A 12,382-nucleotide genomic window follows, 5' to 3' on the forward strand; every position below is an offset into this window, starting at 1 on the left:
TCACTGCTGTGGTACAGTTGGATCCCTGGCCCAGGAACTTCCACATACCACACAGGTATTGCCAAAAACAAAAACAAAAACCTAAGCATAGAATGATGGGATTGTATGGTAGGTATATATTTAACTTTTTAAGTAATTGCCTGACTGTTTTCCAAAGTGGTTGTACTGTTTTACATTCCCACCAGCCGTGTATGAGTCCCTTTCCTCCACATCCTCTTCAGCATCTGACTCGGTTGTTCCTTTTCCCATTTGTCATTCTAATAGGTATGTGTAGTAGAATCTTATTGTGTTTTAATTTGCATTTCCCTGATGCAGTATTGAGCATCGTTTTATATGCTTATTTGCCATCCGTATACTTTCTTTGGCAAAGTATCTGCTCAAATCTCTCACCTATTTTTTAATTTAGTTGTTTGTTTTCTTGTTGTTGAACTTTGAGAGTTCTTTTTATATTCCCAGTACAGTCCTTTATCAAATATATGATTTGCAAAGATTCTTCCACTTTGTGACTTTTCATTCACTGGAGAATGTCTTTCGATAAGAAGATGTTTCTAATTTAAGTTCGGTTTACTACTGTATTCTTTTATGGATCAGATTAAGAAATTTTTGCCTAACCCAACACCCCAAAAGGTTTTCTCCTAGTTTTAATAGTTTTTGTTTTTACATTTAGGTCTATAATTCATTTTGAGTTAATTTTGAAGTACAGTATGCTCTATGGACTGAAGTTCATTTTTTATGTATGGATATCCTGTTGTTCATCTGTTGAGAACACTGTCCTTTCTTTACTGAATTACCTTTGTAACTTTGTTGAAAATCATTGACTCATAGATGTGTGAATCTATTACTGGATTCTGTCTCTCATTAATGTCATTGTTTATTTTTATACCTATACTGTATTATTGTGGCTTTATATTAAATTAGGAGTCAAGGAGTGTTAGTTCTTCTTTTTCAATATTGTTTGTTGTTTTGGCCAATCTAGGGCCTATGAATTTTTTAATCAGTTTGCCAGTTTCTGCAATTTTTTTTTTTTTTTTTTTTTTTTTACCATTTCTTGGGCCGCTCCCATGGCATATGGAGGTTCCCAGGCTAGGGGTCGAATCGGAGCTGTAGCCACCAGCCTATGCCAGAGCCACAGCAACGTGGGATCCAAGCCATGTCTGCAATGTACACCACAGCTCATGGCAACGCTGGATCCTTAACCCACTGAGCAAGGCCAGGGATCGAACCCGTAACCTCATGGTTCCTAGTAGGATTCGTTAACCCTGCAACACGACGGGAACTCCCCTCTGCAAATTTTTTACTAAGACTGGTTGCGTTTGTGTTCAATCTATAGATCAAATTGTGGAGATTGACTTCTTAACAAGATTGTGTCTTTTAATCCATGAACACAGCATATTTATTCATTTATTAAGGTCTTCTCTAATTTCTTATAGCACTTTTTTGTAGTTTTCAGTGGAGGCCTTTCATATTTTTTAGTCACATTTATTTCTAAGTATTTTATATTGTTATGTTATTATACATGTTACTAGATATTTTGTTTCACTTTCCAATTTTTTGTTGCTAATATATAGAAGTACAATTGACTTTCGTAGGCCGATCTTACATGCTACAACCTTGCTAAACTACTTATTAGTTCTAGTAGCTTTTTTGTAGATTCCATCAGATTTTCCACATAGATGATCATATCTTTTGTAAAGATAGTTTCTTTCCAATCTCTTATATTCTTTCCAATCTCTTAATAGAAGTGCTGAGAACAGACATTCTTGAGTTGTTCTTGATCATATGGGGAAAACATTCAGTCTTAGTAAGAATTAATATGATGTTAGCTGTAGTTTTATCATAGATGCTCTTTATCTAGTTGGGGAAGATCACTTCCATTCCTATTTTACTGAGGATTCCTATAAAGAATTAATGTTGGGTTTTGTCAAATGCATTTTCCCTGTCTATTAATCATATGGTTTTTCTTCTTTAGTCTTTCACATGATGAATTACACTAAATGATTTTATTTATTTACTTATTTATTTATTTATTTTTACTATTTCTTGGGCCGCTCCTGCGGCATATGGAGGTTCCCAGGCTAGGGGTCTAATCGGAGCTATAGCCACAGGCCTATGCCAGAGCCACAGCAACGTGGGATCCGAGCCGCGTCTGCAACCTACACCACAGCTCACGGCAACACCGGATCGTTAACCCACTGAGCAAGGGCAGGGATCGAACCCGCAACCTCATGGTTCCTAGTCAGATTCGTTAACCACTGCACCACGACGGGAACTCCACACTAAATGATTTTAGAATGCCAAACCAACCTTGCATTCCTGAGACAAATTCTACTTGGTCATTTGTATTATCCTCTTCTTATATTGTTGGATTCCTTTTTATAACATTTTGTTTATAATATTTGTATTCATGTTCTTAAGGGATGTTGCTCTGTAGCTTTCTCATAAAATCTTTTTCCGATTTTGATAGCAGGGTAATGCTGGCCTTGTAAATGAATTGGAAAGTATTCCCTCCAATTCCATTTCTGGAAAAGTTTGTGCATAATTGACACCCACGTATAGCTTACGTATTTTACAATGGCATGCTTCCATTTTTCTACCTCCCAATCTTTGTGTTGTTTTTACTTTTATCTATGTTACAAGTCCCATACAGTTATTATTAATTTTTGTTTAAACAATCAATTGTGTTTTAAAGATATTTAAGTAGTAAATAAAAGTCATATATTTTTCTGTGAAGTTAACATTTCCAGAGCTCTTAGTTTCCTTGTGTAATCTGTATTTTCATCTGGTATCATTTTCCTTTTGCTTCCAGGATATCTACTGTTCTTATACAGCTGTGCTAATGCTGAATACTTTCAGCTTTTGTTTATCTAAAAAAGTCTTTACTTCTCCCTTGTTTTTGAAAGATATTTTTCCTGGATATAGGACTCTTGGTTAAGAGTTTTTTTTTTTTTTTCCTTTAGTACTTTAAGGATTTCCCTCCACTGTTCTCTCACTTTGCCTTGTATCTGATGAGAAATCTGATGTCTTCCTTGTTTTCGTTCCTCTATACATGATGTATCATTTTTTGCTTGTTGATTTGAAGATTTTTCTCCTTATCACTAGTTTGGAACATTTTGATTAAGCAGTTGATGTGTTTTTATCTTACAAACACCATGAATCATGTAACCAATTATGCTTCCTTCTTTTCATTGGTTGTCAAAAATTCAGATCCACATTTCTGCCTTGATTCTTTTTTTTTTTTTCTTTTTAGGGCCACACCTGCAGCAAATTCCTGGTCTAGGGGTCCAATTGGAGCTGCAGCTGCAAGCCTATGCCACAGCTATAGCTCAGAGCACATAGGACACTCTAGCCCCTGTGTTGTATAGCCAGTGTACAATGGAAAGTGATGACCTTGACTCTTTTGCAGATAATCAAAGACCTGCAGCTATTGGGGTTGGTGGCAGCCCTGGTGATAGCTGATGTTATCCTGCTCATGACGTGGGTGCTGACTGATCCCATCCAGTGCCTCCAGATTCTCAGTGTCAGTATGACGGTGAGGGGCCCAATCCCTGGAGAATCTAGTTCCTGAGCTGGAGGGACTGGCCTCTGTGGGTGCATGGGGGTCATTCTCCCAGTAGTGTTCACTGTGTAGACATCTTCCCAACAAGAGAATGAATGACCCAAAGAGGATGGAGGGTCAGGAGCTGTGGCTACTGACAATGCCTGCCCCTTGTCTGCAGAGTGTGCTACCTTTCCACTGTTCCTCCCACCACCAGTTTTTTACAGACACACCCCCTGAGATGTCAGCACACAGGAATCTGCCTGGCAGCTCTCTCTACCTCCACATTATCAATAATGAGAACTTTTAGCCACACAGAGTTGCTTGACCCTAACTTTTGAAAAGTAAATTGAGTATTCTGAGGTATTCTTTGGAGTCAGTCAACCCTGGTTCAAATCCCAGGTCTATCATTTACCAGCCATGTGACCTTGGGAAAGTTATTTAACCTCTCTAAGTCTATTTCCTCATAGGTAAAATGGAGATAATAATACTACCTATTTCATAAAGCTGTAGTGAAGATTAAGTGAAACAATGCAGGTAAAGGACCCACCTGTGCCCAGTACATAGTGTTGACTTAATAGGAGGTATTATATGTCTCCAGCCTTACAAAGGGGCTGAGGAATACAATGGAATCTTGACAGTATAGATCGAATAATTAAGGTTTCAACGATTAACAAAGAGCAGGAACATGATATGAAGTAATTTGTGATTTTGCTGATGCATCAGTTGGAATCCCTGTGGCAGCAAAGCACATAACAGGGGTGAGCCCTGCTGGCACCAAGCATCCATGTGTCAGCCCAGCTCATTAGTTAGATTCTAATGGTGTTGCCTAAATGTCGTACTTTCAACGTATTAAGGGGAAAATTATATGCTGTGGAGGAGTTCACAATCCAAAATGTTTACAAAGGTCCTCTGTGTGTGTGTGTATCCCTGGCAATTGTGGGCACTCTCAGTCCTGACCCTGTGTCCCTCCTAGGTGACAGGGAGAGACGTGTCCTGCTCCCTCACCAGCACACACTTCTGTGCGTCCCAGTACTCCGATGTCTGGATTGCTCTCGCTTTGGGATGCAAGGTTGGTAACCACATCGCCACTGTCTCTTTGTTCCCAACAAAATGGATATGAAGAGGAATTGCAGGAATTAACGAGATGATTGCTGCAGAGTATTGAAATCAGAGCTCTCTGTTGACACATAAATCTCAAAGCCATTATTTATTATTTCTAAGATCTTTATTTCTCTACTTTTTAATTGTTTTTGAGGATTACTTTTCCATTTCTTTGGATTCCCTCATTCAGTCTTCCCCCAAATCATGTGGAAATTACCCTCTGCTTCTCCCATTTCCTGCTCTGGTTTTTTTCCTTGATTTGGCAATACTAGCTTTTTCCCTAACTACGTGCAAGGGCAATGATGAGGAGATGGTCTATCCAGCTTAATCTTTTGTCTTAAGTGCCCTTATTACCCCTCTTATGTCTTTTTTCGAAGTTTGGGGCAAGGTAACCTGCTGTCTTCTACCCACCTAGCTTTCTCTCTGCAACTGGAAGCATGGAAGATGGCAACATGGTATTCTTTGAGCCATTTTAGCTGCCACAAAGTATCTCCCATACTGCCCTGAATCTCCCACCATTAGATTCATTTGTCTGTGTTAGATGGCAGAAGGAAGATGTTATTTCCAGGGTGCAGGATACCTATACAGGGCACTAAAGGAAAACCAACTCTCTGATTAGCTGGATTTCAGCTTGAAGGGTCAGAGACTCTGGCTCTGGAGGGCATCAGGCAGGCCTATTTCAATGAACAGGGCAAGCCCTGCACAGCAGGATAGGCCTGTTGGCCACCAGGACAGAGAGGCCTGGTTGACTGATGTTGGCAGACAAAAAGGAGATTTTGTAGAAATAGGTGGCCTTAAAAGTAAAGTTTATTCAGTTCATCATTAGGAAAGTATTCAAGTGGTTGCGTCTGAGAAAGAGGCCTGGGGCTGGGCAGGGCGGGACAGGGACACGAGGCTTTTTAACCATGTGCATGTATTACTTTGATAGAAATACTTTTAAGTGAAAATGGTAGAAAGTGAACAGCTCTTGATTTCTAGTTTCTTACTAGTGGTTAAGAAAATGACCTTTACAATGTGACAGGGAATTCTGACTCCGCCCCTTCCTGGCTGACCCTGAACCTCATTTAACCTCTCAGTAAAATGGGGAGGAGGATAACATCCTCCCAGCACAGTGCTGAGTTTTGAAAGATTTCAGGCATGTTGCATTTTCAGCCACTCCTGACCCATTGCAAGAGATTGATAAATGTTAGATATTATCACTGTCATTTATCGTCCACTGCTCCCCACCCGGACAGTTCTGAAAGCACAGTGCCTCCCTGTTCTTCGAGTCCCCGTAGAAGAAACTCAGCACTTCCCCCATCATAACTCCCTCTGCGACTCAACGTGGTTTATTTTCTCTATTGCCTTTTATATAATCCCATTTCCATTTTATTTCACGGCAGTATCTTGCTGTAGGTCAAAGAAGGAAAAAGAGAAAAGATTACTGAGGGTCAGGAAACTGACTGGCCGACGTCCGCCTGGGCTCCCTGTTGGTTGAACAGTTCCTGAGAAGGCCCCCAAACCTTCGTGTTAAGTCCCAGGATCCACCAGAGCCTGCCAACTGCCCCCTACCCCGTGCTCCTCCGCACATGCACGGAATGTGATTCCCACGAACACGAGTCATGCATGTAGAGAGGCTTTATTCATCCCTAGTTCCCTTTTGGCAAGAATTTTAATGGAGGTAAAACATTTCAATAGAATCAGATTTGAACATTTCAGAATCACAGAATTAATTTTACTTGCCTTGGATTAAATTACTCATAATCTAACTCTGCCAAATGCTACCTGATGGCATCAGTTATCCAAAAGTCAGGCCCCACTGGCTTCCTGACCTGTGTACCCCCTAGTCATTGGAAGATCTCAGAGTGGCCACATTCGGCCTTCGGACCTCACTTGGGACACTCAGGACCAGACAACATCTCTGCCGTGCTGACTCCTTTACTGTAGGCACAGCCAGTCCTCCAAAAACTTGTGTTTAGCGGCATCCCTGCAGCTGGAATTGGGCAGATCATGTGATTTCAGGGTCACTGGCCAGTGGCCTGCTGATACTTGACCTCACTGTTTTTATTAGTTCTCCCTCTGAATCCCCATAGTTCCCACCCTACCTCACCCCTCATGGCATGACATTTTCTGTCATAAAACATGGATATCTATGTGCTTGCTTTAAATCTTCCAGCCAGACTGAGCTTCCTAAAAGCCAGAACCATGACATCCACTGCTTCCTGCCCTACACCTAACCCTAGCACAATACTTTGAACCTAATCAAGTGAACATATGTTGACTCTGCATATTATGTACTATTGATTAAAGCTTTGATGTCTTTGTAAATGCAGCTCCTTCTAGGAGAGGCAGCACTTTAAGATGCTGTGAGCCGTTTTCTCTGGAGTACAAATGAGAAGTCTGAGAGCAGGTTTATATGCAAGACAAAGAGCAAAGAATAGGGCCCTGGGTGCCTGGGGGTAGAGCAGGGAATGTCACAAAGAGAATGCAGGGTATAGATGAGGGTTTTGCCGCCTGTGTCTGTCCCACAGGCCTGTCTGGGTCCTGGCCTGCCTTTGTTCCCTTCTTTTTCCACTCTTCGTGTCCCATAAACACCCACTGGCACAGAGCTGCCGCTCGCCTATAGATATCTTTTGTTTAAATTAGAAAAAGGCATCCCTTCTGGGCAGATGCAGCCTTGCAGGTGCAGGGCTTGGCAAGCAGATGGTGCCTTTGGGAAAATTAGAAGAAAAAAAGAGTCCCTTCCTCGGTGCGCCCCTGCCATGGCACATGGCTTGACAAGCAGACTGTGGGGCTGTTACAGCTTCTGCACAGCCCTCGGCTCTGGGCAGTGTGCAATCACACAGTGGACAATGCAGAAGTCCTTACCACCAGCACGTGATCCTTTTGCCCTCCTAGTGCCTGGCAGCCCTTTCTGTAGGGTGCTGCCACCCCAACCCATACCATCCTGTCCTGTGCCTCGTCCTGGCAGAGTCCTGTCTGATGGCTGACTTGCTGGCCCCTGATAAACTAATTCTCAGAGAAGGAGAGGAAAATGGCATGTATTAAACACATATAAGGTGTGAGGGGACCACCCTAAGGGTCCTCCCATGTGCTATTTCACTAAATCCTCACAGCAACCCTTTAATAATAGGTATTATTCCCATTTCACAGGTGAGGAAATTGGTCCCAACCCCACTGCTCTTTGACTCTGAGCCTGTATTTCACTTCCCTGAGCCTCTGGTTCTCCTGCCTCCATCTCTAGGGCCTGCTGCTGCTGTACGGTGCCTACCTCGCTGGCCTGACTGACCACGTCAGCTCTCCCCCTGTGAATCAGTCTTTAACCATCATGGTTGGGGTCAACCTCGTGGTGCTGGCTGCTGGGCTTCTCTTTGTGGTCACCAGATACTTGCACTCCTGGCCCAACCTGGTCTTTGGACTCACGTCTGGAGGTATCTTTGTTTGCACAACCACAGTCAACTGCTTCATCTTCATTCCCCAGGTATGCTCTAGAGAGAATTTGGAGGACCAGTCCTCCCCATCATTCCAGAGACATCTCTGGACATGATAAACTGCTTGCTTTATTGCCTGCTGAGACTTTGGGGGGTCATTTATTGGAGAGTCCAAAGGGAGGTGGGGTTCCCAGTGAGCTGGCTCCCTCTGGTCTTCCCTCCTCACTGTCCTGAAGGGGCACTTTGGCTCCCAGTCAGTGAGGAGGTCAGGCCAGTGCAGTGGAGCAGCCCCGCTTTTCCACACACCCTCCAGTCTGCTTTATGGATCCCCAGGCCCCCTTCATCCTGATAATGTCTTTTCTTTTGCTAGCCTAGGGGCAAGGAACCTTTCCTTCTTTTCTGGTTGGGATTACGCATTCACAGGGAAAAACTCATTTGGAACTTTATGCAATTAAAATGCTTTTGATTTCTTTTTCATAGAGGAAACTGTAGAACATTCCTTTCATTTTACAGTAAAGAAAAATAAAAAACTAAATGAATGACATGTTTCTTAGTATGAGGATTGAGAAAAAATTAAATAAATGAGGAAGATAGAAGGAGAAATATCCAGAGAACAAAGAGAGAAAGAAGTAGAGGGAAAGGTAAAGGAATTCATAGGCTCTGGAAGCAAAATGATGTTAAATTATTCACACTATGCCCCAGGGTACCACTCAGCCGCAGACATCCAAGTTACTGAGTGTGGCATTAGGCACTCTTCCTGTGCCCCTTCTAGTTATTTTTTTCTTTCTCCTGAGGCCCCCCTCATCCCATGACTCCCTCAAGACTCCATCCTGATTCCCATTGCAGCTTCCAATTGACCATGAACCACCTCTCCATGAGAGGGCTAACTGATAATTAAAGTGTTGGCTGATGGAGGGTGAAGTATATTTATCAATATAAATATATACCTCAGGCCACGAGTGTGACACAGGCAGAGGGCCTTTACTCGTCTTACTTTTTATAAATTCTCATTAAAATGCTCAAGAGAATAAATAAATAAGGAGAAATCTGGAGCGGCAACACTAAAAATCAAGTATGGATATTGCCTCTGTGTCAGAAACTAGAGGAGTTTTTGATAAATCTTAATAAGAACTGGATTTGAAGGGAGCCATTGAGAGCTGAGTCTTATTTGCCTGGGATATAGCAGAAAAGGGCTATAAAAAGCCAGGGCTGTTCTGCCTGGAAGATGAATAAAAGAGAATAGGGAGGAGATTTGAGGAAGCCCAGCCCTTAGGCCCTGGGGCCAACATTGTTGATTGGTAACCCATTACCCATTGCCAGACCCTTTCTTCCTTGCTCACCTCCACTATATAGATTGAAACAGCTATATACTTCTTTGCCAGCCTCCCTTATAGCTAAGGGTACCCATATGACCCCATTTTGAACACTAAAGGTTTTCTGAGAGGCTTCTGAGAAAGCTTTTGCTTTCCTAAAAAAGTTATAGGTGTGGCCGGCATCACCTCTTCTGCCTTCTTCCTACCTTGAATGTTTGTGATGCCTGGAGCTATGGCAGCCATCTTGCGATGATAAGGGAAAAACCAAGAGAATGAATGTTCTACCAGGAAACTATAGTTCTTGCCATCTAAAACTATAAATTCAGGAAAAAAGGCCCTATGAAGAGATCTCCACAGTTCATAGGAAGAGGACTACAAGTTCCTAAAGATGTAGAGAAGCTGCCTTTCTTTGAAATAAATAGAAGATTTTAGAAGACATCTGATTAGTCTTGTCAATAAGATTCAAAGAATATTGCCTCTCTTCAACTAAGACAAACCGTCATGAAAAAAAAGTAAATATCATGAAAATCATGAAATATAAGAATGAAAAAGATTGTGTTAAATTTAAAACTCCAGTAGAAACATTGAATAGGCAATTGGACATGGCAAAATACTAAATTAGTGGATAAATTTAAGGAAACATAAAGCAAGGAGACAGGAAAAAAATGAGAGACTAGATAAGAAAATATGGAGAATAGATCTAGGAATATAAGTTAGAGCTAATAGGAGTCTCTGAAAGAAAGCAAAGTAATTTGGGGCAGAAGTAATCACCAAGGAACTATTAGAAGAAAGCCTTACTTGGAGTTCCCACCGTGGCTCAGCAGAATGGAATCTGACTAGCTTCCACAAGGACACAGGTTCGATCCCTGGCCTTGCTCAGTAGGTTGAGAATCCGTGAGCTGTGTTGTAGGTTGCAGACATGGCTCAGATCCCATGTTGCTGTGGCTGTGGCATAGGCCAGTGGCTGCAGCTCTGATTTGACCCCTAGCCTGGGGTTGAATGTTGAGCCATGTGTCTCTGGTGCAGCCCTAAAAAAAGAGAAGAAGAAAGCCTTCCTCATCTCCATCAGAAAATTGAGTCAATCAGTAACCTCCATGATGCAGCCCTACTCAGGTGTCCTCTCTCCTCCACACTCACCTCTGTCCCAAGCCTCAGACACAAGATTTCCACTTTCCTCAGTGTTTGGATCCTCAGCACCTAGGACAGTAGTGATAGCTAGGTGCACCCCCATCTATACACAGGACATGACAATTCAGGCTGAAGTTCGACTTAGAATCTGACTTCCAGGTTTGAACTAAGCAACAAGCACTTGGTTTGTTGAAGTGGGAGTGGAGATGGAATTATTGGAGGCAGGCGCACAGGAACTGGGCAGAGAAAGTTGGCCTTTCTCTTTCCTTCTCTCTGCCTCAGTCCTCCTAGCTGTCTTACTCTGTCTTTTCTATTTTCTTTTCTATTTTCTCTCTCATGCTTTTCCTCCTCTTAAACAGACCCCGTGATCTGAAACTAAAAACTGTATTTTTAGTCTATTGTATTTTAGGTGTAGGTTTAGGAGATAAATCCTTTTTCAAAATATAAAAGTAGGAGTTCCTGTTGTGGCCCAGAGGATTAAGAACCTAGGATGTGGGTTCAATCCCTGGCCTTTCTCAGTGGGTTGAGGATCCGGCATTGCTGTGAGCTGTAGTGTAGGTGGCAGATGAGGCTCAGATCTGGCACTGCTGTGGCTGTGATGGAAGCTGGCAGCTGCAGCTCCAATTCAAGCCCTGACCTGGGACTTCCATATGCCATGGGTGCAGCCCTAAAAAGGGGAAAAATGTGTGTGTGTGTGTGTGTGTGTGTGTAACTGAGGTTTGTGGGGGGGTTTTATGTCCCCCTGAATTGATTGTCCCCTCTGGCTTGGTGGGCTTTCGTTGGAGAAAGATTCTCCCTGTGAGACCTGATACTGGACATGCCCAGGACAGTAGGACAGCTGAGCAAATTTGGAAAAGTGTATAAGCGCCACATGGAGAGGGGAGGAAGCAGGGAGGTGGGCTTCCTCCTAGCTACTGAGCCTTCAGACTGGACTGGGATGGGAGGGATTTATGGAAGCAGAGGCACAGATACCTCAAGGGCAGCTAGGCGGGGCTAGAAAGCTGGGCGAAATGAATGACATTACTCAAGAGGTAAGTGGACCAAGTGGCATTCTCCACTGGCCCTCAGGAAATGCCTAAGCGTTTATGCAAACACTGAGGTCATCACCAGCAAGGAGCCAGCCTCTGCTTTTGTGACTTCAATATGACACCCGCCTCCCCCACACACCCCTCTGCTCCCTCCTGTGAGAGGCGGGTGAGTCCTAGGGTGGACATTATATTATCCTCTAAACTCACAGTTAGAGGAGCAGTGTTTCATCTGCCCCTCCGGCAAAGTCCTTAGCACTTTCTACCCGCCTTATAGTTCCCTAAATGTCTCAGCACCCAGTCAGACGATGAGCTTTTTAAAGGAAAGCATCTTTCACTTGTCCGTGTATCTGTCCATCCACGTATTAACTGCCTACAACAGACAGTTAAACACATAGCCTGACTCTAGGTCTAGTTGGGAGCTGACATGAAAGGATTTGTAACACAAGTGTTAAGTGTTTGAGGAAGTTGAATTTCATGATGCTGAGGAAGGTGTGCCCCAGCCTGTCTGGGAACATGATGACACTGTCTCAGAAAATGGGGTGTTTGGGCCCCTCTTGAAGGAGGAGTAAGTGTTCCCAGAGCAGACTGAGGAAGGGTAGTGGGTGGCATTTCAGACCACGGACTCCGTAAGCAGAGGCAGAGAGGTAAAGACGGTGCTTGGAACACCACAGGTATTTGATCTTTTTGAAGCACAAAGCAAACCAAGGGGAGAGTGGGGATTCCCGTTGTAGCTCAGCTGTAATGAACCCGACTAGTATCCATGAGGATGTGTGGGTCCCTGGCCTTGCTCAGTGGGTTAAGGATCCTGTGTTGCTGTGGCTGTGGTGTAGGCTGGCAGCTGTAGCTCCGATTTGCCCCCTAATC

At 43.2% G+C, this 12,382-nt stretch overlaps 1 protein-coding gene across 10 annotated transcripts in view; it reads left to right on the top strand.

Moving 5' to 3' along the window:
* GPR156 (G protein-coupled receptor 156) overlaps nucleotides 1–12,382 on the top strand; it is a 99,747-nt gene that overhangs the window by 76,246 nt on the left and 11,119 nt on the right. For 9 of the 10 annotated variants that reach the window (XM_021070315.1, XM_021070310.1, XM_021070311.1 and 6 more), the window contains 3 exons: nucleotides 3,404–3,529; nucleotides 4,512–4,607; nucleotides 7,863–8,099. In XM_021070315.1, the coding sequence (XP_020925974.1) occupies nucleotides 3,404–3,529; nucleotides 4,512–4,607; nucleotides 7,863–8,099 (459 nt within the window). The remainder of the gene's footprint in view (nucleotides 1–3,403; nucleotides 3,530–4,511; nucleotides 4,608–7,862; nucleotides 8,100–12,382) is intronic. The other variant, XM_021070318.1, reaches the window with a different exon arrangement.

Source organism: Sus scrofa, chromosome 13 (genome assembly GCF_000003025.6).
Source record: "Sus scrofa isolate TJ Tabasco breed Duroc chromosome 13, Sscrofa11.1, whole genome shotgun sequence".
Classification (NCBI taxonomy): Eukaryota; Metazoa; Chordata; class Mammalia; order Artiodactyla; family Suidae; genus Sus; species Sus scrofa.